This window comes from Zerene cesonia, unplaced genomic scaffold (assembly GCF_012273895.1).
Source record: "Zerene cesonia ecotype Mississippi unplaced genomic scaffold, Zerene_cesonia_1.1 Zces_u001, whole genome shotgun sequence".
Taxonomy (NCBI): Eukaryota; Metazoa; Arthropoda; class Insecta; order Lepidoptera; family Pieridae; genus Zerene; species Zerene cesonia.
The window spans coordinates 3,688,043-3,704,888 of record NW_024045131.1 but is presented as its reverse complement, the minus strand read 5'-3'; the positions used below and the strand labels follow the sequence as shown (position 1 = coordinate 3,704,888).

Below are 16,846 nucleotides of genomic sequence, written 5' to 3'. Positions count from 1 at the left end.
ATTATTTCAATTTCTTTTATTAACTTCACTTCTATGTTTTCCTCGTTCAATGTACAGATTTAATTTAATAGTTGTAATAACAATTGGTATGTACCTAAAACTAGATTAACTAAAGAACTATACTAGATAAACGTTTACTACGACACGTATATCTAGTGCTTTATAATATTTAATTGTTTAAAAACTTAACATCGTAATTAAATCTAAGCGATTTAATAATTAACACTATGATCATAAAGGCTACCCATCCGACGAGCCACGCGCCGCCGCGTGTTTGATTCGCGTCAAGGGTACCACCAACGACTTGGCGAACGTGATCCTCGGTAACTTATCGCCGGGGAACGATGATAGCTTCAACATATCACCGGTTTCGGTGATGGCGAGCAAGTTGAACGCCGAATTGGGCGCTCCGGAGACTAAATTGGAGGTGAATTGAATCTAAATTTTAGTTGATTGGATGACTTATTTCTCAGTAGATTATATTGATATTTGTGTGTTTGTTTTGTTGTAGCATAAACGGCTTGATGGAAATTAGATAGAGTCGCACTGTTACTTTATTCTGATATAGGCTTTGATAATCAATATTATTTTAATATTTCAAGGCTATTTGATACTTAAATAAGTAGAGATGCGTCGTTATATGTGTCCTAATTGTATAGTTATCTTTATATGGTAAAATTTTTTCAGAATTTTGTCTCTCTAAATTGTTGAGTAGGTTATCAGAATAATAAATTTAAAAGAAAGTTCAAAAATATTTAATTTTTAGTTCTTATAGCATTGAAATGCTTTTATAAATGAGAAATTTGTTGAAAGAATAGAAATAAAAAATTCTCAAGGTCAAAAATAGTTTCAAAGGTTATAAGTTTAGATTCACCCAATTTTTTTTTAGTTGTCACCCCGATCGAAAAATATGTTCTTTATGCTCTAGGTATGCCATTATTATTTAAATTTATTTGTATGTTTACAGAGTAAGGCGTTCGAGTGGATTTCAAAGGGTACAGCGGCTATCATGATGGGTCCGCGCGGTGAGAACACTGCTCTTGGGAAGTTGGCTGAGAAGGCTGGAATTGGGGTGAATACATTATCTCCTTGCTAAAATTAATAGATGTGAAAGATTGTATTGGTTTATTTGTTTGTTTTTTTTTCTTCACGTCGCAACGGAATGATTTTATACTATGGTTTTTGTGTCTGGCGATAGAAGATTCGATGATGATATTATTTCACGATTGGAAAGCTAGTAATAAATAAAGAATGTTAACAGCGTATGCTAGTATGAATTAATTACATTATTATATTTATGTCTTACATATTTCCCGTTTAATGGAGTCCTCTCCCTTGGGCTTTCCCTTCTCCTTGGAAAATCAACTTATAACCTCAAGAGATCCAACACGTTAGACCATTTACGCACCAAGAGATCGTTCCACAAAGAAAGAATCAAAATTATTTACACATTCTAAAAGATGTATTCTCATATCTAATTATTAACAGGTTTCTGTAACCATTAGCTTTTCTCAATTCGTTTTAAACAGTACCAAATAAATGAACATAATTCAAATTGGTTGTTCCCCTTTCACCAATCCAAGGAAGAAGACATGGCCGGTCGTACGCTGGCGCTGCCGGCGGCGGCCGCTTTCGCCGCGGCCACTGAGTCGGTGCCGCCGCCGCATATGCACCAGGACCATATGTACAATTTCCTCGGTGAGTGTGTGTGCGAGTGTGGGTGTGTGAGTGTGTGAGTGTGTGTCTACGAGTGTGGGTGTGCGAGTGAGTGTGTGCGAGTGTGTGTGCGAGTGTATGTGTGAGTGAGAGTGTGCGAGTGAGAGTGCGAGTGAGTTTGTGTGGGTGTTGGGTTGATTATTTGTGAAACAGTGCTAGAATCATGATTGTCGTGAAGTGAATTAACCATCAGAAAGTGGTGTTTTCAAATAGGTTACATTATATTACTATATTACCATTAAATTATCGAAAAAAATGAGGCTTGGAGATATTGTCAGAACCAGTCAGTTTGTTTGAGACGTTTATGTGTTTTTGTTCGTTTTTTTTTTAGAAATTTAATTTAACGATTTTAAACGTTCATTATTTATTGTATTTAAAATACCCACAATCAACAAATAGTTTTTTCTTGTTTTTTACTTGCCTGTATGACATGTGATATGTTTTCAGATGATATGTTATTCCAGATTAAAAGTTTCCATCTTAAATCTAACTCTAAAGTACCAACTGCGAATCTAATATAAAAACAGATGCTGGCGTCGAATACTATCTCAATCACGTGAAGAAAACTGGCAAAAAGGAGATCCTACCGGAAGACCTGACCGAGAAGTTCGAAATGGGCGCGAACACATTCTCTATCGAGCTCGGGGATGCCATCAGGTTGCCGTTGCGTCTGCCCGATGAGCCGCAAGGGGTATCTGGACGATGTTATCGTTTACTAGCTTTCCGCCCGCGGCTTCGCCCGTGTGGTATTCGGTTATATCGCTTTCATCTCCCTATTTCAACTCCTTATATAAATATAATCTATGGCTGTGAATGACATTGACATTTGTTACTAGCATTTTTTTAAATATGCAAAATTAAATGTACATTTTTCAATATTTCTGAGAGATTTTCTTGATATTTTTTTCCGTAAGAACCTTCTCCTAATAATAACAAATACAACAAAAAAAGAATTATTGAAATCGGTCCAGCCATTCACGCCTGATGCCATGACCAAGGAAAACGGGTTTCATCCTATTAATATTATAAATGCGAAAGTTTGTATGGATGTATGGATGTTTGTTACTCTTTCACGCAAAAACTACTAAACCGATTGCAATGAAATTTGGTAAGCAGACAGCTTGACAACTGGAATAACATATAGGCAACTTTTTATCCCGATATTCCTACGGGATACGGACTTACGCGGGTGAAACCGCGGGGCGCAGTTAGTTTTTATATATATAGATAAGTTAAAGTCAAATATAATAGCAATGTCTATGACCTCTGTGTCGAAATTTGAAAACGATGAATCTGCTTAGAGATCCTTTATGTTCATCAAAACGGTTAGCTTCGTTTTGACTGACTCTTGTAAAAAAAGTCTATCTAGCAAATGGTGATTGATGATACGTTTAATTGACAGCTGTGACGTTTTCAATGAGATGTTTTTAATTTAAAACGTTTCAAATAGGAGGGCGGTGAAGAGGAAGCTGCGGAGAAGGAGACTGGGGAAGAACTCGAAGAAGAAGAAAAGGAAGAGCCAATGAAACGTAATGTTCTATCGAATTATGTTTGTGACAATATTATGGTATAAGCGTAGTTTTGTTTCTAGGAAGTGATGTTGGATTTAATGTTTGTTTAACCTTTTTTTCTGTCTTTTTTTTTTATTGAAAGTTTCTTTATTTTTTCAAAGTGAGAAAGTTTGTAAACTATCTACGCATATTTTACAAACACTAACTAATAGTAATATATCTCTTTAAAAATGTCTAAATGTAATATCATTTAGCTTTTTCTACTTTACCGAGAAACCGATTTTGTTCAATATTTACAAGCTTAATGAAAACGTTGAGAGTGTATGCACTATACATACAAATCATCAAAGTTACCTCCCTGATCCAGAAATAAAAGACGCCCTCTTCAAAATGTGGTACGACGAAACGAAACCCACGTCCGTATCACTACTCGTCGGTGACTACCACCAGATGGGTGTGTGGATGCGAGCTGGTGGCAAGGTGGTGGCGTTCGACCCAGCTCCCACCCTAACCAAGGGGATGCTCACCAGACAGAGAATAACTAAGGGTGAGTGTGGTGGGTGGGACTTTAAATGTAGCAAAGATGGTAATGAATAGAATAGAAAACATATATCACACTATCATTATAAATTATATTATAATGTTGATGATGACAATGTTGACAATGAAAATACATCACCAGGTGATGAGATAAGATTGCAGCGCATCAAAGACGAGATGGCCGGTGAAGGAGGCGGCGGTGCTGAGGAAGAGGAAGAGGAAGCTGGTGGAGGTTTGAAAAATTTTTAATACTCCAAAGACTATGTCTTTACAATCGAGTAAAATTATTCCCAATAGAACAATATCTACAGTTACATGGAAACCTCACATGATCAATTATGATCCTTAGATCATGTTTTAGATACATAATAATGATACTGAAATTTAAAAGTTTTTATAATTTTAAAGCCGGTTTTTTACTGTTGAATTTCTATACATTCAGAAATCTCTCTTTATATAGTTTTAATTCTGTAAAGATTTAATTTTTTTTACGCTTGCTTGGCTTAGATTGGAATAATAGTGATTTAATTCTAATTTCAATAGGCCAATTTCGTTGTTTACTGAAAATTTGTTCAGGATCTCAGTAACTACGCGCTGAAATTATAGTTTTTTTCAAATCTTTTCTATGCTATGGAGATAAGTTAAATTAAGTTTTACAATTGTTTTAGCATCACCCACTCTGCCGCTAATTTCCCTTCGATCTTCTTTCTTTCCTAATTAACAGAGGGCGAAGAGAAACCCGAGCCGGAGCCGGAGTTTGTGCCGCCGGAGTCGTGTCCAGCTCTGATGGTGTTCGCAAGTCCCGGGGAGTTTATCGACAAGCTCAGTATGTCTAGATGTCATATTATTTAATAGGTTTTCATATAATTATGGACATGTTCGTTTGTTCGTTGCTATTTTAGAAAGAAAATTGGCAGACCTTGCTACGAATAGTAGTTCAAACCGGATTTTCGCTAGTGCGGTGCTTATTAAAATAAATTACTTGTAGCCATAGAAAAACTAACCTACAAGTCCCCGTGTTCCGTTCCCCGTGTTAAGAACTGTAACGCCTTCTGTGAAGATGAGCACATACGTCGAACTACATATATATTTTTATTATTATATTTTTTTTTATAAAAAAAGGCAAACGTACTAGTGGTTCGCCTACTAGCGAGTGATCACCACTGCCCATAAGCCTTTCCGGCAACAGCTTCACAAGGATCCTTGTGAAGCTGTTGCCGGAAATTGGTTGTCGTAAATAAGTTGCTTAATTACATAGTTTTTAATTTGCAACGAATTCATTATTTTCACTTTTGTCTGATCCGTGCTGAAAGTTGATTGGAGTTTTTATGTAATTAAACAGTCTCCAGAAGATTGGGACAAATTTCAGTTTTAGGCCTCCACATCCCGATCGTTTAGATCCCATTTTCATAAAATTCCTTTCAAGATTTTCATTATTGCCAAGCATTTTTCTCACTTTTTATTTTATTTAGTCTAAATTGTTTCCATCAGCATTACAAGGAGGTCTAGACAAGAAGCAATGCCTTGCGCCGTACAAGCTATATCCGGTGAAGATCACCAACGAATTGACTTCCGTGGTGAAGGAGAGGAAGCAACCGGCGGCACCGAAGGGGGAGGACGAGGGAGCTGATGAGGAAGGTGAGTGGGATGGAGAGGGAGAGGAATAATACTACTGTTGAGTTATTTTGGTGAGTGTACTCAAAAGAAAACACTGAGGAAGGTGAGTTCCAACTTCCTCCCTCTCCCTCCAGGGAGAAGGAAAGGATGTGATTATAACTATGAATATTTTCTTAACGTACGCGCCATGGTCAATTATAGACTAAATCGGTCCAAAGTTTTGTCCTAGTAAAGGTCATACGACCACGATTTAAAAAAAAAAACAACTACAGAGTTCCTTGCTGGCTCTTCTCTGTAGAAACCGCCTTCCGAACCGGTGGTAAATGTCGAAACTGTGTTACAACGATTCAAAAGCGCTTCTGTAAGAAGTCTTATTGAATAGATAAATGTTTGAATTTGAGTTTGACCTTTTCCAGAGGGCGAAGTCCTAATTGACCCACTGGAGGACGCGGCCATCGGCAAATACTTTACGCGTCTCGGGCGTGCGGTGGCGTCAGTGCGCGGGCGGGTTGCGCAGAACGAGAATTATTTCTTGGACCAGCCGAATCGAGATAATCAGGTAAAGTGTGGAAGTGTTGTGGTGATATTAATTAAAATGAAGAAAACAAAAAAAAAAATGTAATGAATGCAAAAAAATCTGCAAAACATTGAGAGACGATCCTGAGCTGGAAGTACCACTCCAGAGTTATAAATGGACCAGGACCAAATGATAACAATTTTCCATCAAACAAAAAAAAAACCACGTCAATTGGTTGAAAACCAACTGGAGATGTATAATGGTGTGAGTTAGTTAGAGTTAGTTAAAAAAAAGTCACTGACTAACACAATGTCAATTGGGAGTGACTTTATTCGCCACAAAACGATCAGGTGGGTCACCTGATGCGGCAACGCACTTGCAACTCTGGTGGTGTCACAAGTGCTTTGCTGACCTTTGAGTGACGTCATTAACTTTAAAAGTGATTTTCTTGATGGTCCCAATGGCGTAATATAATATTCTACACACAATAACAGGACGTAGCCAACGCGGCGATGGGTATAGTGGTGGAACACATTGAGCCATATATATACTGGAAGGCGGCCGTGTTGGACAGCCTGCTGAAGTACGGGGACCGGCTGTACAGCATGTCCCTGCCGAGGGCGAGCAACCCGCCGAAGCTCAGACCAGCGGAGCTGGTGCCCAACTTCCATGTCACCACTTTCAATGTGAGTCCTGGGTTAGGATGGGCTGCTTGCATCCATATCAATAGAGGATAAGTCTTTGTTTCGACCCCATCAATATTAACAGCAGTTTGTTTTTTGTAACATAAATAAAAATGCTCAACTTAATTTGCCACGCTAAATGATAACTGCATTTAGTTGTCACCACATTAAGTGGAGTTAAGGTCATGAGACTTGACTAAAGTAAGTTATTTTTTGCAAAGAACACAATTGTAATAAAAATTGTTTTTTTTTTTTCGATTTAATACATTAGAAAAGCTAGAGAAAGAGTAAGCAAACACATACACAGAGTATGTAATAATACCCACTGATATATTTTCATTTCCGTTTTAATTTTCATTGTTATTTTCCACCTTTTCAAATTTTCTTAGTCAATAACCTATAGATTGACCTATACATCTATTTGAATAGGTAAAAATGGATGTAGAGAGCGACACAGTCACCGGCGATATAAAAGCTGGAGACACTGGGCCAGTGGTTGGTTTGAAGAAGGGGATCAATAGGTTCTTTGAGAGTGTGAGTATTGTTTTTAATAGCGGAAGTCCGCGGCATTACTCGTGTATTATTAAGAAACCAGTCAAATCTACTAACAGCAAGACAAACACACGAACAAATTAATTATAAAGATGATTTTTACTTAGGTCACTAGGCCTTCAGCTGACTTGTTCATAAACAGAGTATATTATGTAAGATCAATAAATGATTGAATTGTATAAAGTTCGAATTAAATCCGTTTAAATTGGTATAATCCTTTAGACTCGTCTAAAGGCTTCGATTTCACACAAAGGTATAGGTGAAGGCTAATAAAAGCGCGTTAGCAATAAAATGGTGACATCGCCTTCAGAACAAGCACGGTATACTCTGCTGCAAAGACTACTGTGTTGCCATATGGCGCGCGGCCGACGACAAGTCGTACTGCCTGTGGGAGCCCCACGCGGTGGGGCCCCGGGGTCTCGTCTCACCTGGCGGGGCCTGTGGCCTCGTCGCGTACTCCACTGTGGAGCTGCTCGCCGATACGTTTGCGAGTAATATCGGCAAGCTGGCCAGGCCTGGATCTAATAAGTGAGTCAGCAAAGCATTTATTAGTTTTTTTTTTTTGGTAACGTTTTTATATCAGTTGTCTGTTTGAATGGTTTGATTGTATAGATTCATTGAGTGTGTGTGAAATCTTCCGTATATTTTGTATACAATTTTGTAGTGAGGTGAGGGTGGGATGAGTTTTCCACGACCGCTTCCTCCACGTTCACTTTGCGCACCTTCTTTATTAACCCTTTTCAACATTTATTTTTGCTACAAACAAAATTATTAAAACAGCAGAATTTCATGTATGTTTTTTTTGCTATATGGTTCGTGCTCCAGAAGAGATCTGGAGCTATTGCCATGATCATAAATACATTATTGTGGGAGTCGAGCACGCTTCGGCACGAATTGAGCCAGCTCGCACCGGGGAAGTACCACACCCCCACAGAAAACCGGCGTGAAATAGTGGCATGCCACTGTGTTTCGTACGGTGAGTGAGTGAGCCGGAGGCCCGTTTCCTTTTCCCCACCCGTCCTAGTCCATTCCTTCTTTCCAGTCGTTAATCCTTTCCTTTTCCCTTACCCCATAAAAGCGGGCAGCGCATTCACAGAGGTACTACCTTTGCGAATGTTTATGGGCCGCGGTGATCGCTTACCATCAGGCGAACCACCAGCTCAGCTGCCCGCTATGACATAAAAAAAAAGTTTGTGTGATTTTGTTTTTATATGCGTTGACGTATAATTTTATGCTTGTTTTATTACAAGGTATTCTATATCAGCGGTGAAAGTGTTCTGGGAGTTGTCCAAAGCCCCCGGTCCAGTTACACCGCAAGGGACAGTGCCTGATGAAGGTTACGAGTGGAAGGTGGGTGTGATTGGAAATTATAAGTATTTCTCCTAGTTTATTTTTAAATCACCCGTTTGCTTAGTCTCCGACTATTTCAAATATTATGTATTTAAGAACACATAGGAGATATACTGGTAACAAAAGTTTCAATTTAAAGTTTATCCATAACCATTATCTATTTAAGAATTTACTTACTCTCTCTTTTTCTTCAATTTATTTAGGTGTATGGATCATATTATATGTTATTTTGTACTATATCCAGGTTTTGACTGCATATGTAGAAACAGCTAGAGGGAGGACCATTTTGCGTGGAACCCGTCCACCAGACTTGGTCAAGTGAGTATTTTTGATTCAATATCATCATCATCGTTATCATCAATGATTATTGTTCGCGTTTGATTCATAAATCACACTAGCCGAATGCGGTTTTAGCTAAGGGCAGATTTTGAATTTTGCTTCTGGTGGATGCCAGATTTATCTTAAGGGATAAGGAAAGGATTGATGAATGGAAAAAAAGGAATGGACTGGGAAGGGCTAGGAGAAGGATATAGGCTATATCACTGTGTTTTCTTCTCCAATTGTGATGATTGTTTCTCTTTTGAATTTTAAATTTCCTCGGAACTAAAAAAAAACAACACTTTCATGTAGAATTTTTTTGAAAGAATAGAAAAAATTCGATCACGCGGCGGGATTCGCCTCTCGGCTAGGCGTTGCTACGGTTGGGCAAGAAACGCAGGTTCGAATCCCGCCCCGTGATCGAATTTTTTCTATTCTTTCAAGAAAATTTCCCATTTATAAAAGCATTTCAATGCTATAAAACTAAAAATTGGGCACTTTCATTGTTTATCATGCACCACCATGACTAGATTATTTTTAGATTCACCCGCGACGCCCTCTTACAATCCGCTTGCGGCGCGATAGTGAGCGCGTGCATGTCGCACATCCGCCGCTCGCACCTCTGGACGCGGCGCACCGTCGACGAGATAATGGCGGTCGCCTGCCAGCTGTTCACCGCCTCGCTCGGCTCGCTGGGCTATGAGTTTAGACCGGGCGAGGATGTGCTGCTGCCTCTACAGGTAATGTGGGTTGTGGGTTGTGGGCTGTGGGCTGTGGGTTGTGGGCTGTGGGTTGTGGGTTGTGGGTTGTGGGTTGTGGGTTGTGGGTTGTGGGTTGTGGGTTGTGGGTTGTGGGTTATGGGTTGTGGGTTGTGGTGTTTAAATATTACTGGACACAGAGATACTTTAGTGCAACTTCTAAAACCATTCTTTAGACCTTAGAATTGGACGTAAACCGTGCGTAGTTAATGGTGCTGATTTGCAGGTAAAGAGCTCAGTAATGCTAGTGTGTATTGTTTTTTTAAGAAGTGAAAATAGAGAGAAGTATGGGAAAATTACGGGATGATGGAAAAGGAATGTAGAATATAGCTAAATAATATCAAACTTAAGTAAAGTACAGCAATTTTTTCTTCACACAGGAAAAGAAATATTCGAATTAGTCGACATTTGACGATTCGTATTTATTTACGTTTCTAATATAAATAATCAGGTACTCAAGCGGTTCGTGCTTGGTGTCAACTACGTGAGATACGATTTGCAGCAAGTGTACACTGGCAAGTTGGAGCAGAAGGAGCCCACCGAGATGACCGTTAGGTAAAGTGTTTATTTTTATTGAATATCTGTTTGTGTTTAAATGATTCTTGACTGATTGAATTTTAAAATAAGATGGTATTTTATCTTGAGGCGTATGAGTTATATAAGTATTGTATTATTGCAGAGTAGTTGCGAAGCCAATTAGGAAAAACTTTGCTAAGTGTTATTTATTATATACGTTAGAAATTATCTCAAATTTAATTTTTAGTTTTATAGCATTGAAATGCTTTATAAATGAGTAATTTTGAAAGAATAGAAAAAATTGGATCACGAGGCAGGATTCGAACCTGCGTTTCTTGCCTAACCGTAGCAACGCCTAGCCTCTCGGCCACCCGTGATCCTGCCACAGTAATCGAAACACAGTAATTCTTCTACTCTTTCGGTTTCATGTGCCTAAGGGGCACCCCACGCCATCTATTGAGATGATTAAGAACCATCACAACCAATACGAAACACTATTTCAATGATTCAATATTGTATCGATGGAACGCGGCCTTTGTTAAATTTAATTTTTAGTTTTATAGCATTGAAATGCTTTATAAATGAGAAAAATAAAGGCCGCGTTCCATCGATTATATTTATAATTAGCCATATTCCTGAACAAAAATAACTTATTGAATCCTCTCTCCAGTCTGGCTTTCGCCCCAGCCATGGTACGACTACTGCTCTCATCAAAATCGCAGATGACATTAGATTTGGCATGGACAACAAGCAGCTCACTTTACTTACGTTGCTAGATTTTAGTAACGCTTTTAGTTCCGTTGATTTCGATATCCTTGTGGGTCTGCTTCGTTCTCTTAACATATCTCCAGCTAGTATTGACTGGTTTCATAGTTATTTATGTGGACGCCGGCAAAAGATTCACAGCGATGAGGTCTCCCCGTCATGGTGTGATATTCAAGCCGGTGTACCTCAAGGTGGCGTTTTGTCTCCTCTCCTTTTTACTATATTCATTAATACTATCTCGAAATCCTTATCTTCTCTCTACCACATGTATGCCAATGATGTCCAGATCTACATCCAGTCAACCTTAGCAGAGTTACCGAACGCTATTCAAAGAATGAATAATGACTTGAATTCCATCGCCATGTGGAGCAACCAGTTCGGCTTGAAGGTTAATCCTCTGAAAACTCAAGTCATCATTGTTGGTAGTCCCTCGCTAATCGCGAAAGTTGACTAGGCTTAGCTTCCTTCAGTTTTTTTGTGTGGCACTCAACTCCCTTTCCGTAAGCAAGTTAAGGATCTTGGTATATATATCGATCGAACATTGTCGTGGGATGATCAATTGAAGGATGTAAGCAGGAAACTGTTTGCTTCTGCGGGAGCTTTGCGACGACTTCGTAATCTTCTACCCATTCCAACAAAGCTAGAGCTCGCTCATTCCCTTCTCCTATCTCACCTTGACTATGCAGATATAATTTATCTTGATCTATCTGAGGCCCAATCTATCTATCTAGGCTTGAAAGACTCCAAAATTCTGCATTCGATTTATCTTTGGGCTGAGAAAATATGATCATGTTTCCGACTTCCGTAAGAGGCTGAAATGGCTCCCTATTCGTCTTCGGCGAAATTCCCATATTCTTCATCTTCTGTACTGCTTGTTGTTTGATTCGAAAGCTCCAAGCTATCTTCGAGAGAAATTTCAATTTATGAACTCTACTTGCCTACGCTCCTCGACTAATCTTTTACTCCTGATTCCGGCCCATAAATCAAAATTCTTCCACAATTCATTTGCTGTTCGTGCGGTTCAGTTGTGGAACTCTCTCCCTACAGATGTAAGACGAGCGCAAAATTTAAACGTCTTCAAAAATTTATTGAAAAATCATTATTTATCTCACTCGTAATTATTGCTTACTGCAACTATAATATCCTACTATGTAAGTATATATATGTATGTAAGTCTATTTAGTTATGTTTATCTCTTTATATATGTATGTATATTATAAATATGTATATGTTATGTTTGTATTTTTTAATATGTATATGTTATTATTATTATTAAGTATCGAATCGAAGTAATATCGAATTTTACTTATAAAAATACTTTAATCATAATGATTACAATATGTCTTGCACGATGCAAGAGCTAAAAAGTAATGAATATAATACTAAACTTATTTAACATGAAAACTTAAAATTACGTCGCGCCAAAGGAATTCGCTGCATACAGTAGTAATATACGTTCCCGTGCGAACCGTCGACTCAGCGTTGCGTTAGGGTTCCGCTGGCGTAACTTCCGAGTTTCATTATTGCCTTATTTTTGCTTACCCATTTTTATTTTTATTTTCCTTCATTGTTAGGGTTGCCTGGTAGAGATCGCTACCTAGCGATAAGGCCGCCCTTTGCGAATTTAATTTAAGTTTTTTGTACGCCTGCTTATCTTTTTATTCTTTACGCAATAAAGAATTTTCCATTCATTACTACCATTAGATGTGCATTGGAGAGGTTCTTCGAGTCCCACACGCACGGGATCCTCTGGTCGGTGCCCCACGCGGTCGCAGTATGGCGAGTAGCTGGTGCTCCATCATACTACATGATGGAGCCCCACGCGTGTGGCCCCACTGGGTTGAGGGTGGACGCTCAGGTGATCTGGATGATGTTGTTATATAATTGGTAGCCTAGTTGGTATTGTTTTTGCTTGGATTATTGTTGTTGGATGATGGGATTGTTGCCTAGATGATATTGTTTTTAGATAATATAGACATACAAATTTTACTCTGGCTTGGTAGTTAGAGACTTCACAATTGCAAATATTATGTAAAAAAGAATTTATTTTACATTGTCAATACGTAATTTATTTATTGCTACCTAGATGATGATGTTGTTGTTGGATGGAGTGGTTGTTAATTTGTATCCTGAATGACAGTATTTATTTGAAATGGTAGTTATTCTACTGTGTGATATTTGAAATGTGTTTATGGGTACTTACTTTTGTTTGCATAATATAATGTTAGTCGAATTTTAAACGATAATTTTGCGGTTGACATTAAATAAAACGTGAAACTATTATTTGAAATGTTTTGAGTAAATTACGACAATAAAATAGTAAGAAGACATTGTTTATTTAAAATTCTATTTGATTAAAATTCCACGATATCTTTAGGACGATGGCGCCGCCTGCGTTCTAACTTTCACATCAGCCAAGTTAATGGCCTTTGCGTAAGTAAATCCTACTAATATTATAAATGCGAAAGTTTATAAGGATGTGTGTGTGTGTGTGTGTGTTTGTTGCTCTTTCACGCAAAAACTGCAGAATCGATTGCAATTAAATTTGGTACGAAGACAACTGGACAACTGGAATAACATATAGGCAACATTTTATTTCGATATTCCTACGGGATACGGACTTACGCGGGTGAATCTGCGGGGCGCAGCTAGTAATTTTATATTTTTTTAATTGTCTGCAAGTATAGTTACAGTATAATATATTTTTGTAATTCTTCAAATGCATCCATTTGTATGTAAAAATAAAGAATTTAAAATCATCAAATTAGGATATATTATTTTGTGGTGCAAACTCATGGCTGAAACCAGGCCTGTTTTGGCTCGACGATAGAAATCTCACAGAGGTGTAAGTGACAGTATTAAGGAATTTTAATAATCACCTTTGTCAGTGAATAAATTCATCATCATAGCCCTTATATGTTCCCACTGCTTGGACACAGGCCTCGTATGAGGGTTCAGACCATAATCCACCAAGCTGGCCAAGTGCGGGTTGGCAGATGTCACATGTCGTCGAACTTTTGATTCTCGGACATGCCGGTTTCACGATTCTCACGATGTTTTCCTTCACCGTTTTAAGTAGTGGTGATGTTATCTACAGTCGCAGATAAATTGAAAAATCATTTTATTTCCTGCATGCTCGCCCGGTCTCGAACCCCGTCCTATCAATTTGAAGTTCGAGGTTCTCACCACTGAGCCACCATTGCAAAGTGAATAAATTATAGTTCGTTAAATCAAAATTATCTCTAGCTACCTCCAAAACGTGCCAGTGGTCGAGAGGCCAAAGCACGATTTTCAATTGTACGCGATGGCCGTCACTGTGCAGCCGATTAAGAAGCTGGGTGGAGTCGAACCCCCGCTGGTTCGAGCGCCACCTGGTGTCAGATTGGTGCCGGCTACTAGTAAGGTGAGGCCATGAATTGAGATCCAATTAAAAAAATCACAATCTTAAGTTACATCATCATATACATATATAGAGATGATGATGATGATGATGATGATAGAAAACTCCGTAACAAATTAATAGAACTGCAACTAATATTAATTGAACAATTGCAAAAAAAATGCAATAAATTTTTTTAAGGTTATATATTTATTTGTATTAAGGGCGGCGTTTATAACGAAGTTTTGTTTTAGAAAGCCTATGAACCTTAATCTCTTTTTGGCGGTTCTTTTTTATACTCAGAAGCAGATGTCGCCTCCCACGAGTCATGTCAATATGGTCTGGCACTTATAGGCGGTTTAGATTTATATTAAAAACAGTTATTATTGCTCGTAGGGAAAAAAATTTACTTCTTCATTACCATCACAGCATATCATATAATCCATTAAACTGTATGGTCGTGTACCATAGGTGGATGTGCACGGCAGCAAGCGCCGTGCATCCGAAAGGGATAGGAAACATCCGCCGGGCAGCGCCACTTGTGTGGACGCGCAGCGAGCCTCGGAGAAGAGGGACAAGGAAGAAGGGAAGTTGAAGGGTAAGGATAGGGGGAAAAGTGTCATCATTTGGTTTTGTGACATCGCCATGTAGAGGGATGGAGATATATCTGTATATCTGTAGAGGGTGGTTAATTAATTCGAGACATATGATTTTGTTTGATAAATAAGCAGTTACTGAAAAAAGTATCAGTTTTGAAAACTCTCATCGTCATCAGCCCATACACGTTCCCACTGCTGGGATACAGGCCTCATATGAGGGTTCAGGCCATAATCCACCACGCTGGCCAAGTGCGGGTTGGCAGATATCGCATGTCGTCAAACTTTTGATTCTTGGACATGCCGGTTTCCTCACGATGTTTTCCTTCACCGTTTTAAGCAGTGGTGATGTTATCCACATGTGCAGATAAATTGAAAAATCAATTTATTTCCTGCACGCTCGCTCGGTCTGGAACCCCGACTTATCGATTTTTGTAGTCCGAGGTTCTCACCACTGAGCCACCACTACTTTTTGAAAACTGCAAAATTTCCCTTTAAATTTTCTTTATTGATTGATTATTTCTATACATATTATTTCAATTAGATTCAGATATATTATTTCATTTGGATTTTTTATATCCCAGGCCAAAGGAACACCAGCGGCTGGTTGGTACTCCATGACGGCACTCAGTTCCTGTCCGCTCAGCACTCTATGAGCTGCAAGAAGTTCCCCTACGCGTCTAGGGGCAATCAGGTGGGTGTTAGGGGAAAAAACAATTCATAATATGAGCTGTAATGACTAAAGAAATATATAGCAAGAACAGGCTTTAATGATAGAATCGACTAAATTGTCTCACTTGCTCTTATACAGAATGTTTTTAAAGAAATTAATTCATCTAATAATTTGATAAGTATACATACAGAGTGATTGACCGCCTCCTTGGTACAGTGGTTAACACGTGAGCGTAAGACCGAGGGGTCCTGGGTTCGAGTCCCGAGGGGTCCTGGGTTCGAGTCCCGGTGGGGACGCACAAAATAAAAAAATGTCTCGGTCTGGCAGGACACAGAAGGCTGATCACCTACTTGTCCATAAAGAAAATTGATCAGTGAAACAGATGCATATCATCTGCCCCATACCCCAGTACATACACGGGACTTCACACATACAGAGTGTGCATTAAATCTATTGAAGTGGATCAAACTCCATATCCTAACGGGCGGTTTCATACAAACAAACGGGTGGAGCTTGAGAAAGAGCATTTATAAGTAAGCACCCCCCAAATGTGCTACCGGCAGGCGCTCGCCTGCGCGGTGATGGCGGTGGCGATGTCGCGCGCGGAGGACGTGTGCCGCTGGTGCTCCTCCACCCTCGATCAGATACTGGACAGCGGCGACCAGCTGTACCAGGATAGCTACCTGCACTTTAGGCCGCACTCGAAGATCTTGAATATAGAACAGGTGAGCACGTGTTGAAATGGTCGTTGGCGCTGACTTTGCGATAGTGGGGTAGAAATATGAGTCAATGGCTTTATCGTCTAGTGGTGATGAATTTTTGTACTTATTATTCGTTGTCTATAAAAAAGTCGCTGTAGATTACAAAACTGAAAAGTGTACCACCACATGCAGTTTTTATACTCGGGCGTGAAGGAAGCGAAACAGAACTCTTATCAGGTTTAAATAAAATGTGAAGCTCCACGTTAACGTCTTAGGTTTTTTAGATTTTTAAAATAACAATAATACCTAGTTCACTAGTTCCAATGAATGGAGCACCCATGCAAATGATGCTTGAAGCTCTAAAATCCAGTTCCACCGAAGGGTATATTTATAACTTATGGAAATAAAATTCGCCAAGATGTAGATTATTTATTACCTACTAGCTGACCCGGCGAACTTCGTACCGCCTTAGCGTTGCAATAATGCACTACTTTATTTTGTATAGCTGACCTATCTAATCTATGGCAAAATTAAATGTACATTTTTCAATATCTCTGAGAGATTTTCTTAATATTTTTTTCCGTAAGAACCTTCTCCTAATAATAACAAGTACAACAAAAAAAGAATTAGTGAAATCGGGACCAAGGAAAACGG

The 16,846-nt window shown here is 38.9% G+C and overlaps 1 protein-coding gene across 1 annotated transcript in view; it reads left to right on the top strand.

The window, feature by feature from the left end:
* Positions 1 to 16,846, top strand: part of LOC119838096 — a 36,025-nt gene that overhangs the window by 14,078 nt on the left and 5,101 nt on the right. Inside the window, exons 22-44 of the mRNA XM_038363907.1 lie at positions 240 to 427; positions 968 to 1,072; positions 1,584 to 1,698; positions 2,244 to 2,407; positions 3,167 to 3,245; positions 3,595 to 3,774; positions 3,910 to 3,999; positions 4,492 to 4,593; positions 5,259 to 5,405; positions 5,801 to 5,943; positions 6,396 to 6,587; positions 7,014 to 7,118; positions 7,447 to 7,664; positions 8,387 to 8,486; positions 8,731 to 8,804; positions 9,346 to 9,544; positions 10,014 to 10,117; positions 12,548 to 12,701; positions 13,221 to 13,276; positions 14,090 to 14,246; positions 14,694 to 14,820; positions 15,403 to 15,512; positions 16,055 to 16,216. Of these exons, the coding sequence (XP_038219835.1) occupies positions 240 to 427; positions 968 to 1,072; positions 1,584 to 1,698; positions 2,244 to 2,407; positions 3,167 to 3,245; positions 3,595 to 3,774; positions 3,910 to 3,999; positions 4,492 to 4,593; positions 5,259 to 5,405; positions 5,801 to 5,943; positions 6,396 to 6,587; positions 7,014 to 7,118; positions 7,447 to 7,664; positions 8,387 to 8,486; positions 8,731 to 8,804; positions 9,346 to 9,544; positions 10,014 to 10,117; positions 12,548 to 12,701; positions 13,221 to 13,276; positions 14,090 to 14,246; positions 14,694 to 14,820; positions 15,403 to 15,512; positions 16,055 to 16,216 (3,071 nt within the window). The remainder of the gene's footprint in view (positions 1 to 239; positions 428 to 967; positions 1,073 to 1,583; positions 1,699 to 2,243; positions 2,408 to 3,166; positions 3,246 to 3,594; positions 3,775 to 3,909; positions 4,000 to 4,491; positions 4,594 to 5,258; positions 5,406 to 5,800; positions 5,944 to 6,395; positions 6,588 to 7,013; positions 7,119 to 7,446; positions 7,665 to 8,386; positions 8,487 to 8,730; positions 8,805 to 9,345; positions 9,545 to 10,013; positions 10,118 to 12,547; positions 12,702 to 13,220; positions 13,277 to 14,089; positions 14,247 to 14,693; positions 14,821 to 15,402; positions 15,513 to 16,054; positions 16,217 to 16,846) is intronic.